The sequence below is a fragment of the Melanerpes formicivorus genome, unplaced genomic scaffold (assembly GCF_026170545.1).
Source record: "Melanerpes formicivorus ecotype bairdi unplaced genomic scaffold, bMelFor1.0.p_v2 SCAF_10, whole genome shotgun sequence".
Taxonomy (NCBI): domain Eukaryota; kingdom Metazoa; phylum Chordata; class Aves; order Piciformes; family Picidae; genus Melanerpes; species Melanerpes formicivorus.
Window position 1 is genome coordinate 16,607,258 of NW_027142362.1, and position 24,722 is coordinate 16,631,979.

Genomic DNA, 24,722 nt, shown 5'->3' on the forward strand with positions numbered 1-24,722 from the left:
CAGGGAAGCTAGAAGTATTTCCAATACAACTTACTCTTATTCGTTTCACCATGAAGCTGATGTTACGGATACCTGAGAAATCTGTTGACTGGTAAATTGTGTCAATTGCTTTGACATGGCTGGAGATCTGTCAAAAAATTTAAAGTAACCACAGTTCAAAGATCCACACCGTGCACTGTAGCTTAAACAGCAACAACTGCAAGGTCTGTGCTTTCACATGTAAGATCATTGTGCCACGTGACTCTTCACAGGACTTCTAAATCAAACACCGATGGCAAATAATGGGAATCAATCACTGTATAACCTGATAACTGCATTGCCATGAGCAGCAAAGTATTCTGCAGTTTCCCTTTTTCTCCCCTAACATACTGCTATCAACTATTCATATACCTGTTTGTGATACTGGTTTGATTAACTACTAAGATAACACTGTTGTTAACATCGCATTCGAAGTATTGTATTTATTTTGTTTGATTAAAAAAAACCACACTTGTTGCAGCATTATTTAGTTTCCAGTATAAGATAAACATGGGGAAAAAAAACCCACAAGGATCATTTACTTTTTTCCAAGAGCACAAAGAAATCACTGAAGGTCTTTGGAAAATGTTACTCAAATCAAACTATATATACACAACGTAAGTCAGATTTGCAAGTGGCACTAAACTTTAGACATCAAGAGAAGTATGTTAACATGCTAGCTATATTTTTAGCAAGTGATAGAGGAAAAAACCCCACTTTTTCCACTGACTTGTATATTGATAAATGAAAAGCATCTACCTTTAGATACCACTGTTCTTTTAACCTTCCACTACATCAGATACTACGAGGACAGATGTCAGTGTCATTAGCTCAAGGTATTTTGAACTAAAATTTCCAATGGAAGGCAATGCAAGTGTTAACACAGAGGTTTGCCAGGCTGTCAAACAGAACAGAACTCTTCAGGAAGTAGTATTTTTCTGAGTAGGAATGGAGAAAAGTCAAACTGCAGGTCATGATCAGAGTTTCTAAACAAACCACTATAATGTTAAACAAAGGAATTGGAAATACCTGTGCAATTACAGCTTCCCTTGTTCCATAATGCTTGTAGAACAGATGATCAGTCTGAATATACAGCTGACATGTATTTTTTTCAGCCTGAGTAGCACGCTTTTTTCTTAAAACCTGTGGACCATTGTTTTTAGGCTCTTCAACAGGCTTCTACATATACATAGGAAATAAATAGATTAATTGTGCAAACCTACATGCTACCTAAAAAATAGCAATGGGGTTTTCTAAACATACTCCACTAATACAAACATATTTCTGTTCTTTAACCCACAAAGCTTTACAAATCCTGAATGAAACTAAGTATGTTACAGCCAGTTTTCATGTATACCATCTATTTTACATGGTATCTCTGTCAAACCTTTCTGTGCATTTCATTTTGCATCAGAAAATGCAGCTGATGTGAAATAGACTTTTTTCATTTGTGTGATCTCTGGAATTTTTCTTTGATAATCCCTTCTAAAATGAGTAAGTATTTTGTAGATTTGGGGGGGAGGAAATCAACAGTGCCATAGGACTTAAATGCACCCTCCCTATCACAGGTTATTTCACATTGTAACCACCTTAGTCAGCTGCCTCAGCAAACAGAAAAACATAACCACTTCAGCATGGAACAAATGGTACCCTAAACATGAAGTTAAAATAATGCTCATTAGTCAGAGATGTATCTGCTAACACATTTGCATTCACTGAGGTTCCCCACCCTTTCCATGAGGTCTTACAAGTAAAAGTTTGGGAAAGTATGTTATTGTTACCAGCACTGAATTGTATAATACTGTTGATAATTTCTTGAGTCACAACATCAATAAACTTTAAGCTGCTGCTACTATTTAACAAGCCATATTGTATAGTTTTGTTGGCATATACTTAAACTGACAACACAAGATGTTGCCAAAACTTAGAACAGCTCAAAACACAGCTAACACAGCTGAGAAACTCAATTTACTATTGGAAGGTATTGGAAAAAAGGTCCAGTTTCATTGGAAGTGCTGCAAACCTGAAGGCAAAAAACTGCAGGACCATAAAGTGATACACAAGTCCCCCTTACACTTGCCTCATATTATAGGCAATCTGTAGATTCCTGTAACCCCTTCAATCTTTTAACATGGCTATTATAATCTTCCTACTCTTATCACTTCATTTATGACTGAAAGCACTCAGATATTACAAAAATGAGTTACATTAATGTAACTTGAAAATCTAAGTTATTACTCTTTAAGAACCAATACATTAATTAAGAGATGAAGGGACCCTGCAACTCTTCCTTAACTGCAATAAAACATATTCCTCATCTCCAGCTTGATTTATATATCCATCTAAAATTCCAATTGTTGAAAATTCTGAGATGGTGTAGGATTCATTAAGACTATGAGCTAGCACATCTATGCTGTTTTAAGCAGAGAAAGAATTTAGAGAAGTTATCTTAACAAGAAAACTGAAGCAATAATTTAAGTACCTCACAATGTCAAGGGATGATGACTGACCAAATGTAAAAGGGACAACATCCAAGTAATAGGAAGTTATAACATAAATTTCTAATCAACATAATCCATTAGCCTGTGTTGTACCTCTGTTGCTGGTTCTTCTATACCAGTCATCTGGTATTTCTGCATTCTTTCAAATACTGAATGATCTGCACAACCTCCTTGTGGTCCATATTTATGTGGATATTCTAAAATGAAGAAAGATAGGTTGAGTTTTCAAATTCCAAGTACCACTGTAAAATATAGTTGTGCCACTGCAAATTACTGGGTTTGTCCAATATTGTCCACAAGGTCTTTAAAAAAAAACACCAAACACAAGAAAACAAACCAACAAACCACACACACACACAAAGAAACAACAAAACCCAAAAGAAACAAAAAAAACAACAACAACAACAAAACCAACCCCAAAAACCCCAAATACACACACAAACAAACAAACCAACCTCACCCTGAACAAACAAATGCCCAAACCCCACATTTCTAGGACGCATTCCTAGTTTTACAAACGGGGGTGGAAAAAAGGGAGGGGGTGGTGGTGGTGGAATTGCTTCTTAGCATTCTTTTCTTATAGACAGCAAAAGAAAATACGATGGGCAAATATCTTAACATAAGAACAAGAACTATTATTTACACATATGTACCAATTGGCTTAAAATAACAGCAGCCTTAAATAAAGTGAACTCACAACAGAAAAAATTCACTGGAGATTGATTACATGAACGAGCAATTTGATTAACAATGGAGTGGAACACTGGCTTTGCCATAACCAACATTAAACAAGAAGCACTGTTGGGATCCTGCTTACTATCACTAGATTGAACTTTAATGCAAGGGATTATATGTATGATCCTTCCCTTCTCCATCTCCACCACCTTTTTTTATCCTCCCACTGTAGTATTTAAAACCTAAAGTTCTCACTAACCACTATGCAATTTCTCACCATCAAGCACTTCGCTGAAACAAAAGCACATTACACAAGGGTATGAGCAATGGACAATACAGCCTCACCATCAGCACACTACCTATGTAAATCCAGTGTAATGTTAAAGACCCCTGCAGGTGGCAATTGCTAAAATCCATGGCAATTAACTGGAAATATGACTGAAGAGCATATTCTGCACCAGCACAAAAAGCCATTTTGTGCTGCCATCACACTTCTACTCATATTCTGCAGCATTATGACAATTGACAGAATAGTACTAGAAATAAATGCTCTCAGTGCATCAGACAAAATAAGCAATCTTTCCTCTGCATCCTGTTTCCCAAAGAGGTTAGGAAATCTAATACATTTTTAATACTAAGTGCCTGCAAATCAAATATTTCTCACCTCACAAATAATCATCTAATAATAAACACTTTAAAAGCACGACAGATAAAATTATAAGAAATTGAACATGAAATAGTGTGCAACAGCAATTGCCATGGTTTTGCATTTGCTGGAAAAGACAAGTCCTCCCTGACAGGTTTGAATCTGCCCTGCAAAACACGGGAAGCAGGTTATATAGGATAGTTCACTTTGGCACCATGCCTAGTTTACCAAGGAAGTCGCATACAACATATTCCTGTGTGACCTGTGTTAGCTTCTATGGTCCTGCTCTGGCAGGGGGGTTGAACTCGATAATCTTCAGAGGTCCCTTCCAAACCCTAACATCCTGTGATAATCTCTTGACAAACGCTGCATTACCCCCAAACTGTGAAGGCACTGTTGCCTCTTCATCTTTTGTGACTTCTTATTTCCACCATCCCCTGCAGCAGTTCCATTTCTGGAGCTAAACAGGAACCACATGATGTCAGATGACTTGGACAGTTTTGACCTTCATCACAGAAGTGTGGTCCATGCTTTTGTGAAGTTTTTTAATGCTTTCAGAGTTACAGCCTTCTGCCAGCTCTTTGGGATTCAGAGCTTCTTACTCTATTCCTAACACAATCCTGAGAATTTGTTACAAGAAAACACGTGCCCTTACCAGGAAATCACTTCTTACAGTTAATGCAAAGTTGAGGAAAAACTAGAAGCGTACCTTTCCTCATGTCTATAAAGGAAAATTTTAATGGAGGGTCAGTTCTCAAATTAGAGACAGTCCTCAGGCAAAACAAATGCTTTCTCTTTCCGTATTGTCCAGTTTCCCATTTCCCACTTTCAGTTTTGTACATCCTGACAGCATGTTAAAAAATAGTAAATTACAGATCTTAAAAGAAGTCTTGTCATTTCATACTTCTTGACAAGGAAATCTTATTTTAACTAGATGGCAGATTATTATTAATGATATATGCAACTACAGACCCTCAACAGAAGAATTTTTATCCTTTAAAAAAAGGCATTATCTGCTGCAAACAGATTCCTGATCACATTCTTTTTTTTTCCTTCCATGTCAGTAACTAGTTTGATCTGTTAAGCATTTAAGTTAACAGCTTAAATGGATATTGGATTTAGGCATCTGGGGCAAAGATATGACATTGAACTTCCATTAAAAATGATGGAAATTCAGTTCTTCAGCAGCCAAAGTGATATGTCCAATACTAGCAAAAGCAATAGCATCAGAAAAATGTTCAAATTTTAAGCAGATACAAAAAATTCTTACTACAGATTTCACTCTAAGCAGTCTATCATACTGTGCTCCCATGACAACTGCCAAGTAGACCTTTCCTTGTTAATTCACAACCACAATATTGAAAAGAATTAAATAAAAATCTAAGAAACCAAGTTGCCACACAGCCTCTACCTGCCTATAGAATAATTCATCAACCTCTTCATCCTGGTTGGGTGGTCTATAACAGACTCCAGGATGTCAGCCTTGTTGGCCTTCACTCTAATTCTCACAGGCACTCAAGCTGATCATCCTTAATCTCTAGTTCCATGGTGTCCAGAGCATCCCTGATGTACAGGCCCACCCCTCCAACCTTTCTCCCTCACCTGTCTCTCCTGAAGAGCCTGTAGCGATCAATTACAGTGCTCCAGTCATGTGAGTCATCCCATCATGTTTCTGTGATGGCAACTACATCATAACTTTCCTGCTGTAACAAGGCGCCCAGCTCCTCTTGTTGTTACCCATGCTGTGTGCAATAGTGTACATGCACTGCAGCTGGGCTGCTGGTTTCATCCTTGACTCCAGCTTACCACCCTCAGACTCCTGTGCCCAGGTGGCCAAGAAGGCCAATGGCATCCTTGCCTGCATCAGGAATAGTGTGGCCAGGAGGAGCAGGGAAGTCACTCTGCCCCCGGACTCAGCACTGGTTAGGCCACACCTTGAGTCCTGTGTCCAGTTCTGTGCCCCTCAGTTTAGGAAAGATGTTGAGTTGCTGGAATGTGTCCAGAGAAGAGCAACAAAGCTGGTGAGGGGTTTGGATCACAAGCCCTAGGAGGAAGGGCTGAGGGAGCTGGGATTGCTTAGCCTGAAGGAGACTCAGGGCAGACCTTATTGCCATCTACAACTACCTGAAGGGAGGTTGTACCCAAGTGGGGGTTGGTCTCTTCTCCCAGACAACCTGTGACAGAAGGAGAGGACACAGACTCAAGCTGTGCCAGGGGAGGTTTATGCTGGATATTAGGAAGAAATTCTTCACAGAAAGAGTGGTTGGCCATTGGAATGGGCTGTCCAGGGAGGTGGTGGAGTCACCATCACTGGAAGTGCTTCATGATGAGACACTTAGTGCCAGGAAATGCCAGGGTTGAGTTGATTAGATGGTGTTGGTGTTAGATAGGTTGGACTTGATGATCTCAAAGGTCTTTTCCAACCTGATTAAGTCTGTATTCTGTAATTTGGAGTTTGCAATGGCCAGTTCATTCAGCAGATTCAGGGATTTGCAAAAACTACAAAATACTTTGAGTTCTGAGTTGTATAGCTCTTCCAAGACCATAAAATTAAACGTATTTCTGAAGGTCTGATATTGATCTCAGGAAATACCAAATTTGTGTTTTATAATATGAAGTCAGGAACATAATTGAAGTATATATGATTTAAATAAAGTAAATACAGTTCCAATGAAATCCTGAATTTTTTTAAGAGAAGTTTCCAAAATATTTTAATGGAAAAGAAGAGTCATTTGCATCTTCCTAGCACTAAAACAGTTTGATCAAGTAGTTTAGAACCTAAATTATTCAACTTGTGTTTCAAGTCATGAATAGAAGGCTGCCTTCCACTGGTCACCATATCCACTGTAACAGACAAAAGCTGCTTTATGAAGTTGACAATATAATCCCCATTTACAAAAACCCCTTTTGTTTCACTACTGAATAAGAACTCATTGAGATGCTAATCATATGTTGCATTGTGCTTTCTGAAAAGCAGTAAAAAGCATATAGTTTCAAAAGGCTGAAACAAGGGTGACCAAAAAATATCTCAAAGTAAAGATGACTTCCTCCCCCCATCTCTTAGAAATGTAAGCATTTTTGCTGCTTTTGTCCTGTGTAAGATACTAATGGTTTGACTCTTACTTCACAAGTGTTAGCTTTAGATTAGAGCGAGAACAAAAGATTTGCATGCTTGGTTTTACTTTTAAAACTACATTGAAGGTTAACTTTCTTTTAGTTGTTCAGGCTGGGTTTTCTTTGGAGCTGCTGTTCAATGCAAAAATAGGTCAAAAAAAAGAAAAAAAAAAATTAGCCTCAGAAGCATTATTCCAAAAGTGACAGAAGCAGTTGTATACTTCAGATAATTTAGAGCCTGAAAATTCTGGAGACATCTAGGATACCAACAACAAAAAAAAATTAACTCATACAATCAAAATGCATGCACATCAGATTCTGCATTGACAGCAACCAACAGGAGTGGCACATTTTCAAACAGTGCTGGTTCGACGTAGCTCCAGGAGGGGTTATTTTCAACCATGCTGAGCAAGCAGACCTGTTCACTCACTTTTTGATTCAAAAGCTGTATCATATTGTTGGTTTAATGCAGCTATCCAGAATAGATCTAGACAATCCCCCTCTGATTTTGTTTCTAACTTATGGTTTTCATGCACCAGATTCAAGAGGAAAAATGAAATATATCAACATTCCATAACTTGAATAATTAAAACCTCACACAAGTATCCTGCTCCCATTCACTTTAATAAGACATTCACATGAAGCAATTTCATCATTAGCTTTCTCCAGATGTCAAGTGATGCATTTACTCCTTCAACAGAGATCACTTCTACAAAACTGCAATACTAACTTACATCAAATCAAATCATCTGCTTCTTTAAGGTAAAATTCTATTTCTTACATTAGTTGTTAGCAGTGAAGAGAGTATTTTTAGTCATCCACTATTCACAGCATAAAGAACTGGGACATGAAACAATATTCTTGCTTGTCTCATCCCTTGGAAAACCAGGCAAATCACTTTACTGCCTTATGTCCATTTACTTTGCTCCTCCTCCTCTTTTCTACAACAGGATTAATTAAACCCTTTGTAAAGCAGACAGTGACTTATTTACAGAGCAAGCTACGTAAGTGGTAGTCCAGTGTTCCCACTATCAAGCAGTGAATTGAACTGTTTGCTAAGATCTATAAAACATAAATAATTTAGAAGTATGTACAAATAATTCACAGAAGTATTGTTATAAAATACATATTTTATGGCTTCACACCAGGCTTTTTCAATTTCTTGGTTACTTTTCCCCACTACTTATTACAGTGGCAAACCCTGCAATACTCCAACAGCAGCTAGCACAGCACACTGCCTTCTCAGACTCCCACCTGCAATGTTCTGTTGAGATGAAAATTAAACACAAGCTGCAGTTTCTCTTTGGGAATCAAAAGCAGTATATGGAACACTGTCCTATAAAGTTACTGTATTCTCAAATATATGTCTTGTAAGTACTGGGAAGATACGTATTTAGTCAGAAAATAAAAGTGTAGCTCACAATGTACATAAAACTCAGTAACTACATTCATTCAGAAGCTCTTTACAATTATGCATCTTCTATTTGAATTTGGATTAGTAACAGTATTTACAGAATGGGGCAAGAGGAAGGACAAACATGTGGTAGCTCACAGAAATTTTTTACACGCTCAAGATTACTTAAAAATGAAATCAGACTGATTTTTATTATATCTGAAAACTGATCATACAGGAAAAGGAAGATGCATGAGTACTCTGCATCAGTTCTGAAGGTGTAGAAGCATTCCCTGTTATTATCTCATCCTTCTAGGCATTTTCAGCTAAACCTAGACTTCTGGGGCTATAACTCTTCAAATTCAGGTAGTATTCCACCAGCTACAGTGTAAAATGGGACATACAGGGGTGCCACCACATCTTCTAAAGAGCTGTCTGTGACCTACAGATTCAGGGAAAGCTTTTATTTTCCACAAGTACCACTGTCACTAGATGTAAATGCATATTGAGGTGAACTTTAATTATGCTTCACTTTTCAGATCACATAAGAACAATAAATATAAAGCATTTTAAGAATGTTTTTTTCATGTGAAACATGTATCCATTTAGCAGAAATTATACTGCTTACATGCTTAAGCTTGACTGCTAAAGATTTCTTAATATGGCAGAATAAAGAAGACTCACTTTGGTTTGTATATGAATTGCTTCAGGACAGAACGATCACAGTGTCATATGCAAGCCCAAGTCTCGTTTTATGCTTGTAAGTGGCTTGAGTTTCTGACATTTAGTAATTTTAAAAAAAATAAAATATATACACTTCATCTGTAGCACAAAATGGATATACTCACTGATATCATCTTCATGATACATGACAGAATGGAATGGTAGAGTCTTGTCCTTTATATATCTCTCTGCTGGCTCAATATAAAAGGTCCCACTGTGAGTTTGGATGAATCCCTCAAATTTTCCATCAATAACTGACCCATGGGTAAAACTTCCCTGCTCACCTGTAAGGGGAAAAGTGCATTAGTATTTTTATACCGTTTATACACCTTTCTAAAAACTTAAGTCAAGTGACAATATGCGTCTAGGTAGACCAATTTAAGCACTGAAGGTGTATATTTCTTTTTGCAGATTAAAGCAGTCACTTCAAGACCATAGGACGTAACAAACAGATTACTTTCAGAACTAAAGAGACTGTATAAAGAGGGAGAGAGTAAGTCCTAATCCTTCTTTTCATCTGCTTTTAATTCCTTAATTCTCCTTTCTTTTTAAATCAATTTTATCTTTTGTATTTACTGAAATTTGGTATATTACCCTTAATGATGGCAGTTCTACTTTCCTTAAATTCCTTTTAAATGCATCGGACATCAATGAACAGTATGCTCACAACCAGAGCTGAACTTCAGGCTCTATGAATATGAAAATCATTAGGTGAAATAGTCATTTGTGTAAGTGTAACTGATAGGAGAATAAAAGCAAAGTTTAAAATTATACAGATACATTATTAAAGTTTAATACATAGATAACCTAATCCTACAGACACTAATTATCGACATGTACTATATTAAAAAAAAACCCACAAAAAACCACGTTTAAAATGAGTGCACTTCAACTCATTTTACCATGTTGCACTTACCATAAATGTGTCCAGTGTAAATATGGGAGGTATCATAATCAATTACTTGGTTTGATATTTCTACCTTAAAGTCATCACTAAAAAGAGATGTATCTCTCCTCATTCGAAGGTTGAAGTATCTAAAGTGAATAAAACAAGACGGTAAACTGACTCTGAGCATCAATTAAAAGAGAAGCAAAGTGCTTCTAACCAGCAGTTTTATGCAAACAATTTGCAGACCTTGTAAAATTAATCTATAGAAAATGTTCATACTGTACAAGAATTAGACCAGTCTAGAAGATTTTCTTAAGCAAGATTTAGAAGCTTTTGATACAAATAGTAAAATTCACAAGATTTAAGCCAAAAAGCAAGGCTAGACCTAAATGTGTAAATCTAAAATGCTGACCTAAACTATACACTTGTTTCCATTCCTCCAGAGGACACAGATGTAGCTATGAAGCACCTATTTTACTTCACAGCACTGGGAAGTAGAAAAGATAAAAACAACTCTCAGGTTATTTGAATTTAATTGCCAACATTTGAGCAATGCAAATTAAATGTTGATGAGCTAATTACTGTTTTAATTGAAACTGGGAAAAAAATGGGCAACAACATTTAATAAAAAACAATACTTAAAACTAGTAGAGTTACATGCACAACTAAGTCAACAACTCTACTCCTTGAATGATCTTGTTCAAATTACATTACATTCTTTGATGCAAACCCTACTGCTAATCTTTATGTGAAGCACACTATATTTTCTTTTTACAAACCCCAAAGTTTTATTCGGTGAAGTCAAGCAACTGTAGTGTTTTAAAATGCCTGACATCATGTGATTTCATACCTGTGACAATCATTAGCTTTCTTCAGAATTTCATTTGGTATTTCTTAACTTTTTTTTATAAACACATTGTGCAAATACAGATCAGTAAAACTGTTGACACTTCAGTCATTCCAATTTTACCCTATTTTCTTCCTGTATTTTTCTCTTTCAGCACAATCATGAAATTAAAGGCGTATTACATTTATGCCACCAACTTGTTACAGAAGAAGTAAGTCTGCTAAGTTGACCACATCTGTGTCAGTCTTCATCTAAAAAAATATGATTAATTTCTCAGTATGCACAGTATACTGACAGAACTGACTTCTCCTAATGAAAACTGGTATCCATTTTTACTAACAGCAAAATAACCATCACAATTAAGCACCATGGTGTATAACTGATTAAATACAATCACTTTTTCCTGTGGCTAAAGCATATACAAAATATACCTTCAGTCTTCACTTGCACATTAAATATGACACTACAGTTTTAGAGATTTTGAGACAACTGTATGTTACGATGCAAAACTCAACATCAAAGAAAAAAGTCCTGCCTACACTTAAAACCTGGTAAGGGCTCTTGTGATTCATGTTGACTATTCTGTAATGCAAATAGTATTATTTCACAATCAGGCTGTATTATTGTTGCACAGTGTTAATAAAGCTTCAAAGTGAGTGTTCTCCTCTGTTAATGCCTTAGAAGTATCTACTACAAGGTTATGAAATTCTGAGATGTGGCTGGTAGTTCCCTGTGACTCTTGGGCTTTCTGCCAAGCCAGTCAGTGGTTCTACAATAGCTTTTGGTATGGATGTTATTTTATGAGGGTTGATTCTTCTGTAAAAATGAAGCAGTTCACTACAGATGCACTTCAGTATTGGAGTGAAACAACGCACACCAGATAGCACTTAGAGCTATTATCAGTGGTACTCATAAGGGCAGGCTGAGCAGGCAAAATCACTCAGTGACCATAGGAGATTGTTTTAAACAATGAAGCAAACAATCATTAAATAAAAGATTGAGCAGTTACTCCACAGCTGGAAGTGGTAAACAAAACAGAAGGTAATGGGCTGACAAGGGTACAGAGTGCAACTCCAGTATAATGAGAGTCCATTTAGGTTCATGCTCTTTTCTTCTCAGTAGAAACCAGAAAAACCTTCAGTTTTGCCTCCATGAGCCTCTCCTCACAAGTCAGGATCTGGAAGATACTACTCTGGATTGATGTAAGGCTTTTTAATCCTTACTTTTCTCATTTAAGATGTCAAAGACTGTCTTCTCTTAAAAAATCAAAAGGAGACTAAAAATAGAAGGGGAGAATAATTTGAGTGCCTTCTAACTGCTTTCACATGAGGCATTCCAAAATCTAAACTCAATTTCCACAGACTGTCAGCATCATCCCAGCTGCATGAAACACAAGAGAGCTGAAGAACTCAATGGTGGGCTTAAACTACTCACAAGCTAACTCTACAGAACCATCACATTTACAGACATTATTATTTTTCAGTTTTCATTTATTAAGCCCATACAACATAGTCCATTACCATTTACTAGACAATTCCCATGATCCTACTTCTGACTCTAAAGAAAAAGTTACCTTTGAAACAGCATATAACATCTCCAGGTTTATCATTCCTTCTATTACCCACCGAGATGCAGACAGAAAGCATCATCCTCTAGTAAGTACTTACCTATAAAACAATCTCTACAGTATTGCAAGCCTCAGCAATTCCAGCTAGAATGCTTGCAGCTCATATTTGTTCTCCATCAACAACTCTCAGGTGGCACTTGCGATTTTTCAAAGCTGTCTGGCCTAACCTTCAGAAGTCAGAGCTGCTAAGTGTGTTATTATTGAACACAACTGAGGATGCAGCCTTCATCCTCAGTATCTTGCCACTGATTATTCTTGATACACACAGCTGTAAACACATAAGCTTGCTGAGATAACAGACACCATCCAAACAGGATTACAAGTAGCTACCTGTTGGCTAATTTACATGCTACGACAGTCAGTCAAGCATCTGTCCTGAAGAGTATGGTGTAGAGATTTTAATAGCAGAACAGTCTTTACCCAGCATTGATTATTTAGTTTTTATTCTCCCTTTCAGTTACAGTGCTTAGTCCCTGGACTAAAATCACATCTGAAAATGTTGGTTTAAACACAGGACTTCAAATTCAAGATTTGGACTGCTTTTCTGCAACAGTTACAAATGTGTTTTATCATTAGTTAGAAGGCATTCGAGTTTCTGACTATTATAGCGTAAATCTCTACAGGCATTTATGCAGACTGAGGTAACAACATGATGTAATAGTCCATTTTGGGTCACAGTAGAAGAAAGTTAAGTATTTCTAAGTCCCAATGAACCGTATAAGGTGGTAGAAGTTGAAGAATATATTATTCCAGTTGCACCAACTGACCTATTTACATGATTTGATGATTAATGATATGATTGATGCTTACATGATTTTAAGTACATTAAGCTAGTTTTTAAGGTTTGAATGTGCTGGGTTAAAGGAATCTGGACACAGCAACCGTGACTTGAACACCCAAATTAAAACACAGTGAAATATTTTTATTAGTGAAGACCTATTTTTTAATTCTCTCAGACTTCATAGAGCAACCTAACAATATTCAACAAATCAGTACTTTTAGTATTAGAACAACCATATAAAAGGTCTTTTTATTCGTATGGCTTACAAACAAGCGATGTTAGAAGTGTTTCCAGTAATAGTTTTCCTATTATAAGGATCACATATAGACCATACATTCTGACAAACATGTCTGAACTTAACTCTAGCATTTTTTTTAACTAAAACTTTAGGTAAAAATCTAATGAAAATTGCAGTTAAATCTGCAAAGTTCTCACTCTATCATTAGTGACAAGAGGCTGCTACCATGTAATTCAAGTCCCAGACGAATTCAACTGTTCATTAAAGTTGCTTAGACAACTTTCCCAACCAGGAGTAATCAACTAATCCAGTATGAAGAGTGGAAGTGGGTGTGGATGGGTAATTAACAGGACAGATTAAAAAATATTAGAAAGTGTGAATTATTAGGAATTTATTAATTAAAAAGTTGACTAGCAGCACAATTATGCACTACACAGATGTAGTTCCTTTCTTATTCTGATTGCATCAGAGGAATTCACAGGTTTGTCATTAGGTAGAAAGTTCAGAGAACATAAGATGTCAGAGATGTTCCCTCAAAATGAGATTATGATGAAGTACCAAGCTGACAATTCAGTTTAAGATGTTATACAATTAATATTTTGCAAATGTTTATACTGAAAACATGAAGAAAACAACTTTCCAGCTTCTCTGCATGGGCAGGGTTGTGTTCAGTACATGCAAGTACACTCTTTGTGATTAAGTCAAAACTAGGTATAACACACAATAGCAGTTTTGGTGAAGTTCCAACTTCATTGTCAAAATTACTGATATTATCTTGACTCACAAAATAAAGTTATGCCATATTAAATTCCTTCACCACATCTCAAGCTGGTGCCAAATTAATTGCTCTTCTATGAATCGCTTCATGTTGGCCTGGTTTTGAGGGGTGTGTGAGTGAGGGAGGCTGTGGCAAAGTGGTTTCAAAAGCTACTTCATACTGGGAACTTAACTAGGTAATATCCACACTGTGCATTCATGGTATCTGTATGAACCTTCCCTAGACTCAAAGGGTACTTGAACTCACACTAACACACTTGGAATAAACTGACAGGTGTAAGAACTATGATATGTAACCAAGACTGTTTTAAAACTTCATATTGCTTCCCATTTGAAGCTTTTTAGAAATGAGTACTACTGGTGAAGCAGTAATGTCAGCTCATCTAAATTACACAGTTTATTATTCAAATTAACAGGTATCCATAGCTTAATTTTAGGAACTTAAACTGCCCTATTAAGCTAGTATTTCAGCACTGAATAGTGGCTAGTTTGGTTTAAATCATTGTATCTGCCGTATGTTGTATTCTAGATTACTCAAGAAACTTTGCAAGATTTCTGTCCTTAACAGTACACTGCAGAGTATTTAACTTTCAGATGAAGGTTTAAATAAAGCAAGGTTTCCCAATGATGGCATGTTACACAACCATTTGCAGAACTACTAAGTTTGGTGTGAAAAGAGGTAGCTTTGCATTGAAGTCCATCATTAATATCTATTTCATTAATGAATTATTAGCCCATGGCTAAATGGTCACTTTAATTTAGTATACAAATATAGTATATAAATTTCATTTTTACTTTTCCCTTTTTTCAACCAAAGGGTACTATGAAATACAGTTCCTAAATCAGAACTGTCTACTGAAGAGAACAAAAGCTATTTGCACAATCATAGAATGCTTATAGCTGCCAGCCATTTTCTGGACAATGAAATTGTAAGTTTGATGAATGGTAATATGGCATATCTCAGCACTATGACTGAAAGGGGGAAAAGGGTAGCACTACAACTTCCCTTTTACCACTCCTGTCCTTTTTCCTGCACCCTTTCCTCTTACAGCAAGTTTGCTTATATACTGAATTGAAAGACATAGTAGCCTGGCTGGAAAACAACCAGCCAAATCACTTTCTGATACTGACTTTCAACATGACCAACAGGTGTTTCCTCTGTCACAAATGGAAACATAAAGCTTATAAAACTAATACCAGAGATGCAACATAAAATCTGTTGTGATGCAGCTAGCTTTACCTGCTGTTTGTAGCAGTAAACAGTAGTAAATACCAGGACAGCTTTTCCATTGTTTCCTGGCTACAGGAGACAACCGTTCCATCAGAAGCCAACTCAAACCAGAAGATCATCATTTCAGTACTTATAAGTTGATGTTTAGTATCTTACTAAGTTAAAAGAGATGCAAGTTGGACATCTGTATGCCAATAATCCACAACACCTGGACAAAGTCTTAACTAAGCATTTGGTATAAGGCCATTCAAAACAATCAGGTTTAAATTTTCAGAATCTCAAGCCTTATGTTGACTTGAATGCCTTTAAGTTTCATCAGCTGTACTTAAATAAAACAGCACTTTAGAAGTCTGTGAGCTGCATCTAAATGATTCCAGGATTTTGCAAAAAACTTTATTTTATACCTTAGCACAGAGTAATGTGAATAACTGATAGAGAGGTTTTAATGGTGTGGCAACACATGATTTGTAATTATCTGATATATAATTTATAGTTAAACACACCAAATAAGATGCAATTACTAAAAGGCAATCCTATTTATAGTTTTGAAACTGCTACACACCTTCAGAACTTCTAAACAGTCTGAAGTAAATTCACTTGATCCTTCCTAATACATACTGAATTAAAAAAATAGTTTGTAAGAACACACTCATATCAATTAAAGAAGTTTGTGGACTAAATTTACAGCCTGTCAATTACAGGCTTTCGCAGGAACTTAAATATGTCACAGGAGACGACCAAAATCCCAAATTGTGGACTTGTGCAACCTTATAGTAGGCTGCCATTCAGCCATCTCAGTTAATGATGGTTTTGTGCCTCAGAGTACAGGGATTTGAATCAATTCCACATATAAACACTAATACTTACATTCATGAGTAATAGTAGCTGTTATCAAAACCTTTACAAATCTGTCTGCTGTGACTAAGGTCTGAGAAGTGAGAGGAAATCTTTTTTAGACTTCTTTATGTTGAGTATACTCAATATTTTCATACAATAAGGATTTTCAGCCCACCATATTAGCGCAGATAGAATGCACAGACTAAGCTAAGAGCTCCATTTTAGAGAAGAGTATTATGATATCTTCACCAATGACAAGATGAACTTGCTCAAGTAGACTGCTTCCCAAAAGAATGGTCTCATCCTCCATCCATCACCTTTCGAGTCATACCCATTTACTTTTTATTCCAAGCAATTTTCATCTGGATCAGTTCCCAGATCCTACTCCTTGGAGTTTTATGTCTATTAGTGCTAGTACAAAAATGATGTTGGGAATGCAGTCACTTTGGAACATCTAATTAAGCATCAGTTTGCATCTTAAGAGGGGCAACATTAGACTGAAGGTAAACTCACTGTCTTGCAGCCTTGCTGGACCATTTAAAACTGAAGAGGTTTATAATATGAGGAGCCTCTGAAACATTTTAGTCTGTAGTATTGTTTATTAAAACTATTTAATAGAGACAAATAGAGAGTGCCTGTGAAGCTATAGCAAGGACAACATCAACATGTTTCTTCTTTAAATAATACAAATACCCTGGACTAAAAATTGCACCCAAAAATGTGGTTTAAAGGACAGGACTTCAAATTCAGCATTTAGATTGCAGTTCTACAACAGTTACAAACACAACCCTACTGGTAGCCTTTTCAGAGCATGCACTGAAATCCAGTCCTTACACCATATGCTTCCAATAGCAACACTTCATTCCTTGAAGAAATTACAAGATGGCACAGAAAGCTTATTCATAAAATATTCCAAACCCATTCAGGAGACCTGGTTTTACCTTTGCTCTGTTAATCTGCCTATTTTTCTACTTACAGTAACTGAAATAAGAGGAAAAAGCAATAGCATTACACATTCCTAAAGCATATTAAGACAGTGGTGCTGCACTGGGGGAGGTTATGCAAAAAGCTCACAATTCTAAAGTACAAAGAGATCTTCCTACAAACTGTGAAACCTACAAATTGTACATCACATGCTCACGGTGAATATCTAACTTCTGTACTGAATCCTACAATCACAAGCTGAATACAAGGCAAAGAAAGTCTTGTAACATCAGTTGTTTTCCTCATATCAAGTAATTCCCAAATTCCACAACAGCACAGAAAACAGATGACACCATTACACACAGAATACTTTGGGGCTCATTTTTCAGTTTTGAATGCAATTTGAAATTTCCTTTCCTTTTTCTCAATTAAATCTCCTCAGGCAGTTTGGCACTGGAAGGGACTCCAGGAGATGGGAATGGGGGAAATGGAGAGAACTATGGTGACATTTTCTGTAAAAAATATGGCAAAGCTGCATTGTAAGTATAGTCAACTACCATTGTGTTTCCAACATAATTCCATTGCTTAAGCTTCAAAGTGCATTATTAGTTACCACCTGAAGTTTCAGTAAGTCATCACAAGTTGACAATTTCACACTTTTACTGGACATCAGAGCAAATACTTCACAGCAATTGTAAGCACTGAATTTTAGTGTATTCCAGCCAGAATTAGTTTGGTAAGAGTATTTCACTATAATTAAAACATGTATGTATAAAATATTTAAAACTAATACCTTCTAAAGTACCACTAACCTTCCATGAGCATGAAAATCCAGGCGCAAGAACTGATCTTCATGTGATACTGCTCGTTTGGCACGCTGGTGTTTTTGGTGTAATAAATCCACATCATATGACAAACCTTCATAATGTCTAATATACTTATTTAGAGGATTTCCATACTGGCCTGAAAAGAGAAAAAGAGTAACACTTATGTCCAAGAAATCCCTAGGACTACAATTACAATACCAGGTATGGGAGATCTGTGGTGCAAAACACATTATACGCATTTCAGCTTTCTTTTTTCTCTCTTGCACACTTCAGATTGACTCTACTCTGGTCCCACAGAATGAATGCACACTTGCAGTTACAGAGTGCATTAATTTGTCCGTAAAGGACAAGCCCCAAAACATGCACTAACCCAGACAATGGGCTATGCACCTGTGAATGTGCAAACCGGGACATTTCCTGGGGTCCAAAGGGTCTAGGTAAACATGTAGCATGTGTAATTAACCCTGTAACACTCCTGTGAACTGTGCGTGCCCCTGGCCATGTTTGGATGTGCCCCACTCTATAGGTTCAGCGATCAGGTTTCTCTGTTACCAATGGACATTAAATTATCTTTGGACTGTATTTAAACCAGCTGAGATGGTAGGCAATTTGCCTTGTTCTCACTGAGAAAGCAACAAGAGCCAAATGCTGCCAGAGTTGCAGCTGAAGAGCTTATCCTAGCAGGCAAACCAAACCTGGGCCTTGCACCTGGACCAAGGTGACCGACACTCCAAGAGACCTGTGCCAGAGGCAGAAAGGGGAAAAGCCCTTAGAGAACTGATTCCCAGAAGAGCCAAGGAAGGTCAGCAATGGAGCACACAAGAGAGGACCCCTTAGGCCTCTCCAAGCCAAGAGCCACTTGAATCATAGTTACAGTGTCTGGGAAGATACCAGACAAAGAATCAAGCTGTGAGTACCCAGCTAATTTGCTACAGAATCCCCCTTGTGGGAAACTGCAGATCATGGCACCTTTATTCCCAATTTAAATCGCTGTATTAGAAATTCTCAGATTTGTGCTTAATTCATTTCACTGTCTTCATATGTGCAATGTAATACCCACAACTGAATAACAGAACCTGTAAACACACTTTGTAAATAAGTTATGGCGGTGTCTGAAGATACCAACCACCAGAAATATTAAATATTAAAATATATATTTTTTATTACATAAGTGAACCTTAGAAAGCATCTTCCACCTCAATTTCAATGAAAAGGAGTACAGTTCATTTACTCTGAAACTACTCCACAATGCAAATTTCATCAGTGTAGACAGGAATGCCTGAGACATGTTTCGGAAATGTACTCTTGATGCAAATATGAAAAGCTCAACAACTGAACATCTTTCTTCTGTTTCCCTAGGATTATGCTTCCAGTTTCACTGTGCTCATGACACCAAATACTCTGCTATGCATGAAAAATATTTAATCTGCCTGCCAAATATAAACACAGATCTTGTGTAAGGTAATATTATGATGAAGCAATTTAGTAACTGTGATCAGAGACCAGAAGAAGTTCCAACAGGAGAAAATAATGTGGAGAAGCAGGAGAAACAAAACAAAACAAAAAACCAACCAGCACAAACCCAAACAACTTCTGTAGCAAATCACTGTGTCTTTGCAATGGAGGCAGTGAACACAGTACATTTTATATGCACAGTGAAAAACAGTTCCTAATTTATGAATTAAATATCTATCTTCAGAATCTACAGTGAAAAGTGAGATAATTTCAGTGGTTCTGGTTTCAAAGACAGATTATATATGACCCAAATTACATCTCATTTCTTGATGTATTAAACATTAAAGCCAGCAAAAAAATTAAGGCATTAAACAATATATAATGTTTCAAAACTCCAAGGAGTAATTGCATGTTTTGATATCAAACTTTTGTCAGTAAGCTACCATGAAAACGTTGACCCTGTTTGAAAACAGCCTTGCAATGTTCTTCAGTAAATTTTATGCAATAAACATACAATCAATTCTTTTCTCTTCTAGCTGCATAGAAGCAACTGTTTCTGAAGAACAATCAACTATTCATTACAGAAACTATGTACCAAATCAAAGGTAAACACAATTTCTTAGTGTTACTACACAAAAAGTCAAATTTTCTTCTAAGCTGTGGCAGCAATATACTGCCAAATGTATTTATAGAAAGAATGTTTCAGCACTCTCATTTTTTAGTAAAAATGTCCACACAAATTCTTCCCTACAGATTTTATTCTTGCTTATTTGTGTATATGCAAGTGTTTGCTCCACTCTTCCTAGCTCCTCACCCAGCTTCAAAGCCCTCCTTCCTCAACCTCTTCTTTTAGAAAAGCAACAAATTATTCAATTTATGCTTGCTTTTTTTCAAGAACCTGACCTGGGCCACTGTATTGTTTTTTTCCTGAAGAAATACCAATGTGTAGCATTTAAGAGATCAAAGTAAAATCTCAAATTTTCTCAAAAATTCTTAATGCTGCAAGAAAACCAGGATACTTCATAGTCAGTTTAATCTCAGACAAACCTAAATGTGAGAATTCTCAGATTTCAAGTACTATTTTTCTTCAGATATGTACACTGACAAAGTTCAAGAAGGCCCCACGAGACAAACACATCCTGATGCCAAAGGAAAAAAGTAAGTTACTCTACTACGAATACAATTCTGGTAGGCAAAGGTATAAATTTGCCTTTCCCTGCATTTATTGTTATGAGGTCTTCTTTAATAGTAGATTTCTCAGCGCTTCTCTTTCTTTTCAAGGAATCAGAATGTCTAATCACCAATAAGTTCAATGAGCAACACAAAAGACGACTAAGTAAATGAATGTTTTCAAATGCGTTGCTTGCATTTAGCAGCAATGTGCACAGGATGATCCTTATCCTTGTAACATTCAAGTGATTACATACTGTGCAGATAAACCACATACAGGTTTCTGCCAAGTGTTCAGTCCTCATTGTTGACTGCAAAGAATCCAATAATAAAACTCCATTCTAATTTCCTATCGCTCTTTGTCTCAAGATACAAGTCTGTTCTCATTCAGCTTCTACACATCTTAAACATTAATAAAAATCTATGATTTAAGCAAGTCTAAGTGAATTCTAATCCAAATAAGACAGAGAATGAATCCATTGTTTCAGCAATCAGCACAAGGAAGAACTTTGAGGAAGAAGTATATTGTCTGTGTCAAATGTTTCTGTAATCACTTCCAACAATCCCACAAAATGAAGTAGGAATGCCTCCTATGGCCCAAGAACATCTATAAACTAAATAAGATTAGCATGAATTCAGCTGTTACATTAAACTGATGTACAACATACACTGGCCTGACTACAGATACATGCTTTTGAATTACAGCTCTGTGATCCAAACCCATCAACATTAAAGAAGGTAAGCTTCAAAATTAATTGATACAAGCTAAAACTTACCTAAACTTTCATTTTAGAAATGTATGTAAATCTAGAACAGAATATTAAGAACTCACTTTAAAAACTTTATAAAAACTAAAGAGTTAGTATGCTGTAGAATGCGTAACTATACTCTGTAACTTCATGACTATCTAACAAGTTAAATATTTTCATCTTTTCTGTGATAGGAGGCTTCTAATAATGCATTCCTTAAATTATTTTAAGACATTTTTTCTCAGTATTACAAGGAACAGTTTGAATAGCTTCAGGCACCTACTGGAAAAGTTTTAAAGCTAACTGAAGACCTATCTGATCATGCCCATATGGAAAACCAAGAGAAAGCACTCAGCTGACTCACAATGAATAGTTTTAAAGTGCTAAGTACTATGACAAGACAGCAAAGACTACTGACATAAAAAAAAGCACTGTAACTGTTCTCTCTGCTAAGCAAAAGCAGAGGGCTTTAAGTAAAACAACTTTCTGTGACCACAGAGAAACAATGCTATTTTCCCTTTCTCCAAATCTTGAAAGTCCTTATGTTTTAAGTACTCTCATACTGAACACAACACAAACACTCTTGCTACTCTCCTTCTGCGAAACCAAAGCAGCTGCGTACCACCTTGAGCATGTGCTACTTCATAGCTTTTCTACAAATAAGACTTCAGTTAGGGTTGAAATCAAGTCTTCAAAATGAACAGTTACTTTCAGTTCCATAAGGACATGTAACAGCACCATTGCCATAGCAGCCAAATCTCCAATAAATATCAACAGCAATTTGTCTTCTTTACAAAGGTAGCTTAAGTAACTCAGCATTGGTAACAAGGATTTACAGGATGCTCTGGTAAAAGTTTGTTAAATTGTAAAGAAGATTTCACTGAGGTTCATGAGGCAGGAGTAATTGCAAGATGCAGCTTTCATTCTGCATCAAAAAGGAAGAGGTATGTCACAGAACCTGAGTAGTGGAGCCCAAGAAATTGTTACAATATCACACACAAAGATCTCAACCTCTGTGAGAAACTACTGTTATTAAGTTATTGTAAGACTTGTCGTCTCTATGAAAAAAAAAAAAAAAAATTAAATTCAAGACAAAGGTCTTTTCCAATCAGTTTATGATCAGGAAGTCCACAGTAAGGAAAACTGAGCTATAAGGATCTAGATACAGTTTAAGGCAGCCAGTCTACAAACTGCTTATAGCATGTTGCTATCAGCCAAACATCAAAGGCGGCATGATGCTTTTGCAGGCAACCTAGTGGAATAAGCCAACATTATGCTTCATCTAAATGCCAAGCTAGAGGACAGGAACGCTTTAGAATAGAGGTATCCAAGTGACAACAGGATGGATTTTGAATTTGACAGGGTAGTTTCCCAAAGGCTTGTGAAACTAGATGTGGCATTTCCTATGATGAAAAAACCCTCGGGGAATGAAGCTTTATTCTCATGGGCTTAGAAGTAAACACAAAGGAAGGAATTTAAACTGAATTAGGTGGAACATTTAGGCAAATGTCCCAGGGTGACAGTGCCTGTAGAATATTTGTGTGTACTAAGGTCTATAGCTCTTCAGCATCCCTAGAGAGTTGTAAATAAAGTCTCTAAATTTGTGGTTCTGAGCAGACACAAATCCCACTGGACATGTAGGGAGCCTGAAGCACACATTCTCACCTTTAAACTAGCTTATGCGAAAGGTAAAATGTACCACCTAAGGGATTATATCTATAAGCCTCCTGGCACAACTTGAGCAGCTATCTATAACAATTGTTTGGTGGCCTGTGCTAAATGATCTGGTTTTCAGTTTGTTTATCACAAGTTTCCTACAGAGGACCCATAAAGAGCTTTTCCCGCTCCCTAGAAAAAACTTTCCCCATCTGTGGGAATGAAGCAGTACCCCTACAGTAAAGGACCTGAACTAGGGAACACCTAAACCATTTGGATGTACACAAGTCCACCGGATCAGATGGGATGCATTCAGGAATAGAGGGAGCTGGCTGATGCCATTTCAAGGCTTTCTATCACTTTTTTAAAATACTACGGTGAAGGAGCAGGGTTCCTGAGAACTGGATGACAAACATCATCTCCATCTTCAAGGAGGAGGGCCTGGAAATCTACAGGCTGGTCAGACTACAGTCAGTATCTGGGAAGACTAGAGAGGAAATCCTGATAGGAGCCAGCTTCACACACATAAAGAAGAGTGGTAATAAACAGTACTGAAAGATTGCCAGTGTAAACATAAACATCTATTACATTTATATAAATCACGATAAAAGATGACAATTTAACTTCCCCTAAGAGGATAAATCAGGCAAACAGTTTAAATATAACCCAAGCGTTAATTAAGACAATCAAAGAAAGTTGTACTTCAAGCTGTTTTCAACATCAAGTTTATTTCTCTTAGCATTCCCTTTACATGGGACATTAAGGAATGCTTATGCCACCAGTATAAGCAATAAACAGATGTCTGCTTTTTTTTTAATCCCACCCTCTTTCTTCTTATCCCATGCAAGTCCCACCTCTTCCTCCCCACTGGGCTTGAGTCTGTGCAATAAACCAATGGAAGTTACACATCTAGCAAAACCCAGTTAATTTCTTTTGTTTAAATTATCAGGTTGAATTGGCCTCTCATGCCACCAGACAACAGAAGTGGTAAGAGAGAAGAGATGAGAATGTATGGTCAGGGCACAACTACTAGACAGCAGTAACTCATTACAGACATGCCATGGAATTTTTAAGTTGCCATCTAAACACACAATTTTATTTATTTTTCATTACCATAGGCATTTCTGAAACAACCATCTGACAGCTGTCTTTACCAGACACTGTCTCATCCAGTCATACAAAATTCATGGTTTGTTTTTTAAACTCCAGATAAATGCTGGAGACTGAGTGTCATGCTAATGAAGGCTAATATTCTTCTCAATTTATAGCAAGGATGCAAACCAAATCACTCAGACACTGATAGGTCATAAATGCCTTCCCACAACTCCCCCATGTGTCCAGAAGATGATCAAAATTTCTCCTTGTTCAGGGGAACAGGTAGTTCAATATCCAGCAACACAAGACAAAGATACAACTTGGAAGTCCTAGCAACATAGAAGAGTGTGCGGTACCAGAGAAAACAAAATTTATCCTAGATTTGCAACAACGTTTAGCATCTGATCTCTCTAGCCAAAGCATGACCCCTTTTGCTAAATCCAAGCTTTTGGGAGTTCTCAATAGTTCTCTCTTTCATTTTTTTTTTCAATAGTTCTCAGTAGAAGGAGAGCATCTTTCAGTTATTTCCATTCCTCAAAAAGCATTATT

The 24,722-nt window shown here is 36.7% G+C and overlaps 1 protein-coding gene across 1 annotated transcript in view; it reads right to left on the reverse strand.

Moving 5' to 3' along the window:
• The window catches only part of ADAM10 (ADAM metallopeptidase domain 10), a 44,080-nt gene that overhangs the window by 13,858 nt on the left and 5,500 nt on the right, over positions 1-24,722 (reverse strand). Inside the window, exons 2-7 of the mRNA XM_068143946.1 lie at positions 18,034-18,184; positions 9,987-10,105; positions 9,196-9,354; positions 2,613-2,716; positions 1,048-1,197; positions 35-127 (exon numbers count right to left, since the gene is read on the reverse strand). Coding sequence (XP_068000047.1) covers positions 35-127; positions 1,048-1,197; positions 2,613-2,716; positions 9,196-9,354; positions 9,987-10,105; positions 18,034-18,184 — 776 coding nt within the window. The remainder of the gene's footprint in view (positions 1-34; positions 128-1,047; positions 1,198-2,612; positions 2,717-9,195; positions 9,355-9,986; positions 10,106-18,033; positions 18,185-24,722) is intronic.